At 38.9% G+C, this 15,050-nt stretch overlaps 2 protein-coding genes across 2 annotated transcripts; both read right to left on the reverse strand.

Moving 5' to 3' along the window:
- Positions 1-3,744, reverse strand: LOC130676974 (histidine-rich glycoprotein-like). The gene is made up of 6 exons (XM_057483486.1): positions 3,610-3,744; positions 3,368-3,500; positions 2,747-3,087; positions 2,333-2,570; positions 983-1,144; positions 1-179 (listed from the first exon to the last, which is right to left on the reverse strand). The coding sequence occupies exons 1-6, from the start codon at positions 3,742-3,744 to the stop codon at positions 1-3; spliced, it is 1,188 nt and encodes a 395-aa protein (XP_057339469.1).
- A 4,193-nt stretch (positions 3,745-7,937) lies between these two features.
- LOC130676975 (histidine-rich glycoprotein-like) lies at positions 7,938-8,515 on the reverse strand. Its single transcript, XM_057483487.1, has 2 exons — positions 8,423-8,515; positions 7,938-8,375 (listed from the first exon to the last, which is right to left on the reverse strand). Exons 1-2 carry the CDS (start codon positions 8,513-8,515, stop codon positions 7,938-7,940), a joined length of 531 nt encoding a protein of 176 aa, XP_057339470.1.
- Between the last annotated feature and the right edge of the window lie 6,535 nt (positions 8,516-15,050).

The raw sequence follows: 15,050 nt of genomic DNA on the forward strand, positions 1-15,050 counted from the left end.
CTAGTGATCATAATGACCATGATCATGTCGAACATCATGAGAATCATGACCATAATCATAGTGACGAACATGACCATCATGACCACGATCACTGTGATCATTACGACTATGATTATGCCGACCATAATAACAATCATGACCATGTTCATGGTGACCATCATGAACATCATGGCCATAATCTTGGTGACCATTATGACAATGATGATGCTGCTCATCATGACCATAAGACCACGATCATGGTCCTCATTATGACCATGGTCATGGCGACCATCATGGTCATTATGACTATCATGACCATGATCACAGTGACCATCATGACCATGTTCACGGAGACCATCATGACCAACATGACCAATATAATGGTGACCATCATGAGCGTCATGACCATGATCATGGTGACCATCATGACCCCGATCTTGGTGCCCATCATGACCATGATCATGGTGATCATCATGACCCTCATCATCGTAACTATCATGAGCATGATCGTGATCACTATCATGACGATGATTATGATGACCATCATGACCACGGTAATGACCACAATAATGGTGACCGTCAAGACCACAATCATGGTAACTACCACAACAACAATAATGCTGCCTATCATGACCATCATGACCACAGTTATGGTGCTGATTATTACCATGATCATGGTGACCGTCATGACCATCATAACTATCATGACCATGATCATAGTGGCCATCATGACCATGTTCACGGAGACAATCATGACCATGATCATGGTTGCCATCATAACCGTCATGACCATGATCAGAGTGACCATCATAACCCTGATCATAGTGCCCATCATGACCATCACGACCATGATCATGATGACCATAATGACAATGATCATGGTGACCATCATGATGATGATTCTGGTGATCATAATGACCATGATCATGTCAAACATCACGACCATCATGACCACGGTAATGATTACAATCATGGTGATCATCATGACCACAATCATGCTGACCATCACAACCATAATAATGGTAACCATCACAACCATCATGAGCATGGTCATAGTGACCATCATGAACATTATGGCCATGATCTTGGTAACCATCAGGACCATGATCATAGTGACCATAATAGCCTTGATCTTGGTCACCATCATGAGCATGATCATGGTGACCTTTATAACCATGATTATAGTGACCATCATAACCAATCATATTATTTATCATGACCATAAGTATGGTGACCAACATAACTATGATCATGGTGATCATCATGACCATCATGACCTTGTTCATAGTGACCATCGTAACCATGATCATGGTGACCATCATGACCATGATCATGGTGACCATAATGACAATGATCATGGTGACCATCATGACCATGATCACGATGATCATAATGATCGAGTTCATGGTGACCATCATGATGATGATTTTAGTGATCATAATGACCATGATCATGTCGAACATCATGAGAATCATGACCATAATCATAGTGACGAACATGACCGTCATGACCACGATCATTGTGATCATTATGACCATTATGACTATCATGACCATGATCATGATGACTATCATGACCTTGATCATGGAGACCATCATGGCCATCATAATCATAATCATGGTGACCATCATGACCATGATCATGGTGATTATCATGACTATGATTATGGTGACTATTATGACCACCACGACTATGACTATGTTGACTATCATGACCATTATGACAATGACGATCATGACCATCACGACTATGATTATGCCGACCATAATAACAATCATAACCATGTTCATGGTGACCATCATGAACATCATGGCCATAATCTTGGTGACCATTATGACAATGATGATGCTGCTCATCATGACCATAAGACCACGATCATGGTCCTTATTATGACCATGGTCATGGTGACCATCATGATCATTATGACTATCATGACAATGATCACAGTGACCATCATGACCATGTTCACGGAGACCATCATGACCAACATGACCAATATAATGGTGACCATCATGACCGTCATGACCATGATCATGGTGACCATCATGACCCCGATCTTGGTGCCCATCATGACCATGATCATGGTGATCATCATGACCCTCATCATCGTAACTATCATGAGCATGATCGTGATCACTATCATGACGATGATTATGATGACCATCATGACCACGGTTATGACCACAATAATGGTGACCGTCAAGACCACAATCATGGTAACCATCACAACCACAATAATGCTGCCTCTCATGACCATCATGACCACAATTATGGTGCTGATTATTACCATGATCATGGTGACCGTCATGACCATCATAACTATCATGACCATGATCATAGTGGCCATCATGACCATGTTCACGGAGACAATCATGACCATGATCATGGTTGCCATCATAACCGTAATTATAGTGACCATAAGGACCATTATGACTATGACCATAATGACCATCATCACCATGATAATGGTGAACGTCATAACCATGATGATGATGTTCATAGTAACCATCATGAACATCATTGCTATGTTCATGGTGACCACCACGACCATCATGACCATGATCTCGGTGACCAACATGACCATGATCATGCTAACCATCATGACCATGATTATGCTGCCTATCATGAACATCATGACAATGATCATGGTGATTATCATGACATTGATCATGGTGATTTTATGACCATGATCGTTGTGATTATCATGACCATCATGACCCTCATTATCGTGACTATCATGACTATGATCAGGGTGATCATCATGTGCATGATCTTGTTCACCATCATGACGATGATTATGATGACCATCATGAGCGCGGTTATGATGACCATCATGAGCGCGGTTATGATTACAATCATGGTGATCATCATGACCACAATCATAGTGACCATCACAACCATAATAATGGTAACCATCACAACCATCATGACCATGTTCATAGTGACCATCATGAACATTATGGCTATGATCTTGGTAACCATCATGACCATGTTCATAGTGACCATCATGAACATTATGGCTATGATCTTGGTAACCATCATGACCATGATCATAGTGACCATAATGGCCTTGATTTTGGTCACCATCATGAGCATGATCATGGTGACCTTAATAACCATGATTATAGTGACCATCATAACCAATCATATTATTCATCATGAAAATAATTATGGTGACCATCATAACCATGATCGAAGTGATCATCATGACCATCATGACCTTGTTTATAGTGACCATCATGACCATGATCATGGAGACCATCATGACCATGATCATAGTGACCATAATGACAATGATCATGGAGACCATCATGACAATGATCACGATGATCATTATGACCGAGTTAGTGGTGACCATCATGATGATGATTCTAGTGATCATAATGACCATGATCATGTCGAACATCACGACTTTGATGACCGTAATCATAGTGACGAACATGACTATCATGACCACGATTATAGTGACCATCATGACTATTATATTCATGATCATGCTGAACGTCATCATCATGATGATGCTGACCATCAAATTATGATCATGGTGACCATCATAACCACGATCAGGGTTGCCAACATGACCATGATCAGGGTGATCATCATGAGCACGATCATTGTGACGATCTCAACCATAATAACGGTGACCATCATAACCAGAGTTGTGACCACAATCATGATGAACATCATGACCACAATCATGGTGACCATAGCAACCATAATAATAGTGACCATCATAACCATCATTACCATGTCCATGGTGACCATCATGAACATCATGGCCATGATCCTGGTAACCATCATGACCATGATCATGCTGCCCATCATGACGATCATGACCACGATCATGGTGCTTATTATGACCATGATTATGGTGACCGTCATGACCATTATGACTATCATGACCATGATCATAGTGACCATCATGACCATGATCATAGTGACTATCATGACCATCATGACCACGATCATGGTGACCATCATTACCATGACCATTTGAACCATCACGACCATGATCATGGTAAATAATAATGACCATCATGACCATGATCATGCTGATCATCATGAACATCTTGGCCTTAATCTTGGTGACCATCATGGCAATGATGATGCTGCTCATCATGACCGTAAGAACACGATCATGGTGCTCTTCATGACCACGGTCATGGTGACCATCATGACCATTATGACTATAATGACCATGATCAAAGTGACCATCATGACCATGTTCACGGAGACCATCATGACCAACATGACCAATATCATGGAGACCATCATGACCATCATGACCATGATCATGGTGACCATCATAACCATGATCATGGTGACTATCATGACCATGATCATGGTGAGCATCATAACCATGATCATGGTGACTATCATGACCATTACCATTTGAACCATCACTACCATGATCATGGTAAATAATAATGACCATCATGACCATGATCATGGTGATCATCATGAACATCTTGGCCATAATCTTGGTGACCATCATGGCAATGATGATGCTGCTCATCATGACCGTAAGACCACGATCATGGTGCTCATCATGACCACGGTCATGGTGACCATCATGACCATTATGACAATCATGACCATGATCAAAGTGAACATCATGACCATGTTCACGGAAACCATCGTGACCAACATGACCAATATCATGGTGACCATCATGACGGTCATGACCATGATCAGGGTGATCATCATGAGCATGATCATGGTGACGATCACAACCACAATAATGGTGACCATCACAACCACGGTTATGACCACAATCATGGTAACCATCATGACCACAATCATGGTGACAATAGCAACCATAATAATGGTGACCAATATGACCATCATGACCATGTCCATGGTGACTATCATGAACATCATGGCCATGATCCTGGTAACCATCATGACCATGATCATGCTGCCCATCATGATGATCATGACCACGATTATGGTGCTCATTATGACCATGCTCATGGTGACCGTCATGACCATTATGACTATCATGACCATGATCATAGTGACCATCATGACCATGATCATAGTGACTTTTATGACCATCATGACCACGATCATGGTGACCATCATTACCATGATCATAGTAATCATCATGACCATGTTCACGATGACCATCATGACCATGTTCACGATGACCATCATGACCATCGTGACAACGATCACGGTGATCATCATGACCATAATCATGGTGACCATCATGACCATGACCATTTGAACCATCATGACCATGATCATGGTGAATAATAATGACCATCATGACCAAGATCATGGTGATCATCATGAACATCATGGCCATAATCATGGAGACCATCATGACCGCCATAACCATGATAATAGTGACCATCATCATTATGATCATGGTGATTATCATGACTATAATAATGGCAATTGTCATGACCATGATCATGGTGACTATCATAATCATGATCTTGAGGATTATCATGACTACGATTACGGTTGCCATCATAACCATGATCATGATGACCATCATGACCATGATCATGGTGCTCATTATGACCATGATTATGGTGACGTCATGACCATTATGACTATCATGACCATGATCATAGTGACCATCATGACCATGATCATAAGGACTATCATGACCATCATGACCACGATCATGGTGACCATCATAACCATCATCATAATAACTATTTTGACCATGTTCACGATGACCATCATAACCATCGTGACAATGATCACGGTGATCATCATGACCATGACCATTTGAACCATCATGACCATGACCATCTGAACCATCACGACCATGATCATGGTGAATAATAATGACCATCATGACCAAGATCATGGTGATCATCATGAACATCATGGCCATAATCTTGGTGACCATCATGACAATGATGATGCTGCTCATCATGACCATAAGACCACGATCATGGTGCTCATCATGACCATGGTCATAGTGACCGTCATGACCATTATGACTATCATGACCATGATCAAAGTGACCATCATGACCATGTTCACGGAGACCATCATGATCAACATGACCAATATCATGGTGACCATCATGACCGTCATGACCATGATCATGGAGACCATCATAACCATGATCAGGTTGGCTATCTCGACCATGATCAGGGTGATCATCATGAGCATGATCATGGTGACGATCACAACCACAATAATGGTGACCATCATAACCAAGGTTATGACCACAATCATGGTGACAATTGCAACCATAATAATGGTGACCAATATGATCTTCATGACCATGTCCATGGAGACTATCATGAACATCATGGCCATGATCCTGGTAACCATCACGACCATGATCATGCTGCTCATCATGACCATCATGACTACGATCGTGGTGACCATCATTACCATGACCATAGTAACCATCATGACCATGTTCACGGTGATCATAATGACCATCGTGACAATGGTCACGGTGATTATTATGACCATGATCATGGTGACCATCATGACTATGACCATTTGAACCATCACGACCATGATCATGATGACTATAATGACTATCATGACCACGACTATGGTGACCATCATGACTATCATGATCATGGTCATGGGGACAATCATGATCATCATGACCATGATCATAAGGACCTCCAGGATGATGATCATGGTGATCATCATGACCCTTATCATCGTGACCATCATGACCACGGTCATGACCACACTCATGGTAACTACCATAACCGCAATCATGGTGACTATCATGACCATCACGACTATGATGATGTTGACCAGCATGACCATCATGACCATGACGATAATGACTATCATGACCATGATTATGCCGACAATAAAAACGATCATTGCCATGATCATAGTGATTATCCTGACCATGTTAACGGAGACCATCATGTCCAACATGACCATTATTATGCCGACCATCATGACTATCATAACCATGATCATGATGACCATCATGACCATGATAATGGAGACCATCATGACCACCACGACTATGACGATGTTGACCATCATGACCATTATGACAATGACGAAAATTACCATCACGACTATGATTATGCCAACCATGATAACAATCATGACCATGTTCATGGTGACCATCATGAACATCATGGCCATAATCGTGGTGACCATCATGACAATGATGATGCTGCTCATCATGACCATAAGACCACGATCATGGTCCTCATCATGACCATGGTCATGGTGACCATCATGACCATTATGACTTTCATGACCATGATCATAGTGACCATCATCACCATGTTCACGGAGACCATCATGACCATGATCATGGTTGCCATCATGACCGTCATGACCATGATCATGGTGATCATCATGACCCTCATCATCGTGACTATCATGACCATGATCAGGGTGATCATCATGAGCATTATCATGGTCACCATCATGACTATGATTATGATGACGATCATGACCACGGTTATGACCACAATCATAGTGACCGTCAAGACCACAATCATGATAACCATCACAACCACAATAATGCTGACCATCATAAACATCATGACTATGTCCATGGTGACCATCATGAACATCATGGCCATGATCCCGTTACCATCATGACCATGATCATGCTGCCCATCATGACGATCATGACTACGATCATGGTGCTCATTATGACCATGATCATGGTGATCCTCATGACCATTATGACCATCATGATCATGATCATAGTGACTATCATGACCATCATGACTACGATCATGGTGACCATCATGACCATGATCATATCAACCATCAAAACCATGTTAACGGAGACCATCATGACCACCATGACCATGATCATGGTGACCATCATGACCATCGTGACAATGATCGCGGTGATTATTATGACCATGATCATGGTGACCATCATGACCACGACGATGGTGACCATCATGACTATCATGATCATGGTCATGGGGACCATTATGACCATGATCATGGTTATCATCATGACCATCATAACCGTGATCTTAAGGACCATCATGACCATGATCATGGTGATCATCATGGCCCTTATCATCGTGACCATCATGACCATGATCAGGGTGATTATCATGACCACGGTCATGATCACAATCATGGTGACCATCATGACCACAATCTTGGTGACCATCGTAATCACAATCATGGTGACCATTATGACCACCACGACTATGATGATGTTGACCAGCATGACCATTATGACCATGATCATAGGGATTATCATGACACTGATAATGGTGATCATCATGATCATCATGAACATGATCATGATGACCATCAGGACCATGATCATCGTAATCATCATGACCCTTATCATCGTGACCATTATGACAATGATCAGGGTAATTATCATGACCACGGTCATGACTACAATCATGGTGACGATCATTACCACAATCATGGTGACTATCATGACCACCACGACTCTGATCATGTTGACCATCATGACCATTATGAACATGACCATAATGACCATCACGACCATGATTATGCCGACCATAATAACGTTCATGACCATGTTCATGGTGACCATCATGAACATGATGGCTATAATATTGGTGACCATCGTGACATCATGACTATAAGACCACGATCATAATGCTCATCATGACCATGGTCATGGTCACCATCATGACCATTATGTTAACCATGACCGTGATTATAGTGACCATCATGACCAAGTTTACGGAGACCATCATGAACAACACAACCAATATCACGGTGTCCATCCTGACCGTCATGACCATAATCATGGTGATCATCATGACCATCATGACCATGATTATAAGGGCATCAGGACCATTATCATGGTTATCATCATGAGCCTTATCATCGTGATCATCATGACCATGATTAGGGTGATTATCATGACCACGGTCATGACCACAATCATGGTGACCATCATGACCACAATCATGGTGACCATCACAACCATAATAACGGTGACCATCATAACCATCATGACCATGTTCATGGTGACCATCATGAACATCATAGCCATGATCTTGGTAACCATCATGACAATGATCATGCTGCCTATCATGACCATCTTGACCACGATTATGATGCTCATTATGATTATGATCATGGTGACCGTCATGAACATTATGACTATCATGACCATGATCATAGTGACCATCATGACCATGTTCACAAAGACCATCATGACCATGATCATGGTTGCCATCATGACCGTCATGACCATGATCATGGTGACCTTCATAACCCTGATCATGGTTGCCATCATGACCGTCATGACCATGATCATGGTGACCATCATAACCCTGATCATAGTGCCCATCATGACCATTATGACCATGATAATGGTGACCATCATGACCATCATGACTATCATGACCATGAACACGGTTACCATAATGACCATGATCATGGAAACCATCATGACTATGCTTATAGTGATCATCATGACCAAAATCGAGGTGACTACCATGACTATCATGACCATGATCATGGTGATCATCAAGACCATGATCATGGGGACCTTTATTGCCATGATCACGGTGATCATCATGACAAGAATCATAGTAATCAGCATGACCATGATCATAATTTCGAGCATAAACATGATCATGGTGAACATCATGATCATGATTATGTTGCCCATCATGACTATCATGACCATGATCATGGTGACCACCACAATTATCATAACCATGAACATAGTGACTATCATGATTACCACGAACATGATCATGCTGACCATCATGACTATGATCATGGTGACCATCATGACCATCATGGCCATTATGACCAGGATCATCATGTCCATGATCATCATGACCATCATGACTATCTAGAACATGATCATGATGACCATCTTGACCGTCATGACCATGATTATTGTGATGATCATGACCACAATCATGGTGACCATTGAGATCACGATGACTATGGTCATGGTGATGATAATGACCATGATCATAATGACTATCATGACTTATATGACTATGATTATGGTGATTATTATAATCATGGTCATGGGGGCCACCGAGACCATGATTATCATGACTACTACGACCATGATCATGGTGACCGGAATGACTACAATCATGGTGACCATCATGACCACAATCATGGTGACTACCATGACCACCATAACCATGATCATAATGACCATCATGACCATGATCATGGTGACAATCATCACCGTGTTCATGGTGGCCATCATGACCATCATGACCATGTTCAGGGTGACCATCATGACCATCATGACTGTGTTCATGGTGGCCATCATGACTATCATGACCATGTTCAGGGTGATCATCATGAACATCATGACTACGTTCATAATGACCATCATGACCATGATTATGGTGACCATCTTGACCATCATGACTATGTTTATGGTGACCATCATGATTACCATGACCATGATCATTGTGACCATCATGACCACCATGAACATGATGTTATGTCCGCCGCTTAATTTTTAATTACAGTCAAACCTGAGTAAGAGAGAACTGGGTAAGCGAGAAAACTCTATAAGTGAGAATAATTCTTAGGTCCCGTACTTTGACCTCTCATAAACCTCTATAAATGAGAAACAACAACCTGCATAAGTGACAGTCGTTTTTGCCACTCTGACCTCTATAACTGAGAGCCTCTCTTGCATGTACCTCTATAAGCGACATTTTAACTATTTATGACTCATTCTTTTTTTTCAGGAACTTTGTGTGTTTTTGTTTTCTTATGGTTCGAAGAAATAATATTTAACTGTATTAACTTACTTGTCATGTTTATTACAGTTGATAAATATCATTTGCAACGATCAGTTCTCTTATAGCAACTTATAATGCCAAAACGAAAAATCAACGTGTTGTCATTAAGTGATAAACTAAAAATTATAAATGCATTTGAATCGGGTAAATTAAGGTGTGAAATACGGAGTGAATTCGGATTACCTGAATTAAGCTATTATAAAATTATAAAATTTAAAGATTCAATAAAGTCCCAGTGCTCCGAGGGACACGGAAACATCAAGCGGATTCGGTTTCTGAGTTTCCTGACGTTGAAAAATGTCTTCTTGAGTGGATCAAACAGACTCTCGATAAAAACATTCCCATAGATGGACCACTGTTAAAACAAAAATCGCAAGACTTTGCCTTAAAATTGGGAGTTGAAAACTTTTCAGCCAGTAATGGCTGGTTAGAGAATTAAAAAAACGGAACGACATATCGTCTAAGAAAGTAGCTGGAGAAAGTAAATCAGTGGATCTAGGAGTGTGTAGCCAATGGACAAAAGATTTACCAAATCTTTTAGAAGCATATGATGCAGAGGATATTTATAATGCTGATGAAACCGCTCTGTTCTATAAGTGCCTACCGGATAAAACATTTATATTTAAAGGCGAAAAATGCCACGGAGGTAGACAGAGTAAAGATCGCCTTACTGTTTTACAGTATGTCAATATGATCGGTACGGACAAACTTCCTCTGTTGATTATCGGGAAATCTAAGCGGCCAAGGTGTTTCAAAGGCGTCAAGACTCTACCCGTCGATTATGCTAATAATACAAAAGCTTGGATGACCAAAGAATTGTTCAAAGATTGGTTGAGAAAAGTTAACAAGCAAATGATAATAAAACAAAAAAAAATTTTTCTTATTATAGACAATTGTACTGCACACACAGATTTACTAAAACTGGAAAATGTTAAAATTCTGTTCTTACCTGCAAATACCACCAGTAAACTTCAACCGTTAGATCAAGGCATCATACACACATTTAAACGATTCTATCGTAGAGAAGTTGTTAATCATACTCTCAAGTGTTTGGACGAAAGTGTTAGCTCTGAGATCAATGTACTTTTAGCAATGAAATTTGCAAGAAAAGCGTGGTACGCAGTAAGTGGCGTTACCGTTCAAAATTGCTTCAAGAAAGCTGGATTTCATATTAATAAACAAAATATTCTGCCAGATGAAAGTGAGGTTAAACTTGAAGTCGGACCTAGTGATGACGAATGGGCCAAGCTTGTGTCTTATGAAACAACTGATTTTGAGGTAATGCCAACCTTTGATGATTTTATACGGATTGACGACGACGTGGCTACTGCTGGAGAATTCACTGAAGATGATATTTTTCAAAATTGCGTGACTGACGGGAATGAAAGTGACGATGATGCTGACCAATCACAGAGTTTGGATAAAGAACTCGAAAAAATACCAAAAAAGCAAGAAGCTTTAAAGGCTTTGGAGACGCTTCATAAGTTTTTTGAATATTCAGCGATTGGTGATAGGACTATATTTGATAAAATATATGAACTCGAAAAACATGCACATAATGTAAAATCAGGAATACAAAAAAAGTTGACAGATTTTTTCAAGTAAACTTCGCATGTTATTTGCTTTCTTTGTAAATGCACACTCTAATAATTACTTTGTATATCACTCTAATAAATTATTCTCTACCATGTTTACAACTAAATATTTTGAATATTATTGATAAACCTCTGTAAGTGAGACAAACTTCTCCTGTACCTCTATAAGCTAGAAACTCGCATTAGTGAGAAACCTCTATAAGTGAAAAAAAAATCACGGTCCCTTGAACTCTCTCTTAACCAGGTTTGACTGTATTTATCCGGGATTTCTCCCTTTGGTAGTGATAGTAATTTTTGGACAAGCGGGTTGGAGGGTGTGGACAACAATAAAGAATACGAGGAAGAATTCATCTTCCTATAATTTATTATTTATAGTGGATCATTTCGAAAATTAAGAACCCAAACGTCTTCGAAGAGACTGGTGCTCTTGTTTAAGCCAAAGTATTTTATGATGATAGAAAAATACCTCTTTCACCTACCTTTCGATGTCAATTCTTCTAGTGCGGCAGCTATTATGAGAGGGGAGGGGGGCGATGAAAGATCTTTCTTAAAACTCTTAAATTGTTTTCTAAAATTGTTAAACTTCTCTAAACTCAAAAATTGGAATACTATGCGAACCCGGGTTCTCAACATTAAAGAAGTAAAATTTTTGTTGTCTATAATTGTGCCGATAATAAGACAGATGGAAATTTTTATAACTGAGAAATCTCATTTGTCGTTACTTTTAAAGCTTGTAAATTCATTCTCGGGTAGTACAGGTAGATTGTTAAATCAAAATTATTCTAATATTTATCTTCAAAATTCGTCGAAATTATTAATTAAAAACATGAATGCTTCCCCAATTCTTCTTAAGATTTTGTGGAAAGAAATTTATAAGGAGATTTCAGATCCTATATCGAATAAAACTCTCAAATATTTAAAATTTATTCAAAATGTCCTTAACGAAACCAATGTAATCGAATGTGACACTTGTGACTTGGTTTCTCCTTCGTTTTTTTTCAGAGAGGGGGACGCTAGGAAATCTATCTTAAAATTCTTAAAATGGCGATTCAAATATTCAAACGACAGTAAATGGAAAATTTTAAGGATGGCACAATCGTCATTTTTGAACTTCAAATTTAGTGAAAGATCCGTTGGCGCAATTGAATCTCCTACTTATATTAACCAAGTGAATTTAAAATTTTCGTTGTCAAAAGTACTTACACTAATGGTGGACGAGAAATTCGCAAAATGGAAATTTCAAATTATTCTTTTGTCTTGGTTCGATTATTTACTTGAAGGAACTCTAAATCTTAAATTCTACCATGGGAATCGCAAAGCTCCTGATTTATCGTCGCAATTAAAAAATCACTCCATTAAGAATCTTTACTTTTAAACTCTTCTATTGGTGGTCGAAAATAAAAATAAAATTTTATTTTAATTGCTAAAATTTTTTTTTATCAACCTGATGTTTTTTTTTTTGAGGCCTTCAAAATTTCATAAATCTAAAAATACTAACAGACCGAAGCTCGAGCACTTTTCACCAATTATTACTAACCACTAACCCTTCAATAATCTGCTTTTAGATTTGGTTTCAGAATTCGGGAAAAACATTACCAGATATATGTTCGTGTTTGGGGGCTTCTGGAAAACTTGAACCATCAACGACGGAGTGCAGAGGAAAGATATTTGACTAATTAAACAGTCAAGAAAACGGAGGTTTCTATAAGGACAATGTAATTTCGCTGTAAGAGCTAAATCAGGCGATTTACTACTCAAGCAGCAATCCGAAACTACGAAAATATCCCTAAAACCTCCCCAAGATTATCTTCAAGGCCTCACTGTAGAATCATCGTATGCAGATCAACGACACCCAGCAAATCAACTCGACCTGATTCACCTCACCCAAAAGTCTTAATCAACAAAAGAATATCAGAAGAATCAACTGTTGCAGAATCATCTCGAAAATAAATTGTACGCGTCAAGAAATAACTTTTGTGAGTTAAAATAAGTTCATTATTAGCTTAATACTATACTTACAAAAAAAAAAAAATCTATAGAAATTATGCATTTTATTTTATCTATAACATCAGATAATATGATTTTAAAAATATGCAAACGATACGATAATCTAAATTTTAATATGTAAGATTGATTTATATTTTCGAACCCATTATATTTTTCGTTTTTTCAATTTGAATCAAATTACCGTAAGCGAAGAGAATCTTTATTTAAACAGAGCAAGCTTAATTATATATAAATTTCATTAATTTTTTTTTTTAGACGGAAAAAAAAAATAATAATATTAAAATTGTTTCTTTTTGATGAATAAAAAATCGATATGATTCATGAATCCTTCAAATTCAAGAAAGTGTATCCTATTCACTATTAAGGTCCAATAGTCGAACTAATATTTTTGGTTTTTTTTGTACAAGCGTAAAACGCAAGAGAATTAAAATTTCTCGATTCAATGAAAAATATAAATAGTCGAGAAGACGTACACAACAATCGACAAGTAACATACTGACACTCAGGTGTCAGGTTAGAAACGCTGACATTACTCCGCCACTGTGTGCCGGGTCATCGACACATATAGCTCATATGTAATCTTGCAGAGCTTATAAAAAAAAAAAAACGTTACATATCAGCGTTTCGAGATGGTGATTGATATTTAAACACCAAGTCTTCATTAGATCAGGAGACTTTTGTTATACTAATCTCACTAAAAGGGCTTAAAATAATGCCGAGTTAAATTATAACAAGAACTTGATAAATGATAAAATCTCAA

The sequence above is a fragment of the Microplitis mediator genome, chromosome 11 (genome assembly GCF_029852145.1).
Source record: "Microplitis mediator isolate UGA2020A chromosome 11, iyMicMedi2.1, whole genome shotgun sequence".
NCBI classification, from domain to species: domain Eukaryota; kingdom Metazoa; phylum Arthropoda; class Insecta; order Hymenoptera; family Braconidae; genus Microplitis; species Microplitis mediator.

Excerpts from the sequence above, each read along its gene's own strand:
- LOC130676974 (XM_057483486.1), bottom strand. The coding sequence starts at position 3,744 with ATGGTCACCATGGACATGGTAATGATGGTTATGATGGTCACTATTATT. Across the intron at positions 3,088-3,367 it reads TGATGTTCGACATGATCATG|GTCACCATGATCATGCTCAT; the intron begins GTCATTATGATC and ends ATGGTTATTAAG. Across the intron at positions 180-982 it reads CCATTATTATGGTTGTGATG|ATTATGGCCATGATGTTCAT; the intron begins GTCAGCATGATT and ends ATGGTCACCAAG.
- LOC130676975 (XM_057483487.1), bottom strand. The coding sequence starts at position 8,515 with ATGGTCACCAATATTATAGCCATCATGTTCATGATGGTCACCATGAAC. Across the intron at positions 8,376-8,422 it reads GCATAATCATGGTCGTGATG|AGTCGTGGTGGTCATGATAG; the intron begins GTCATTATGGTC and ends CAACATGATCAG.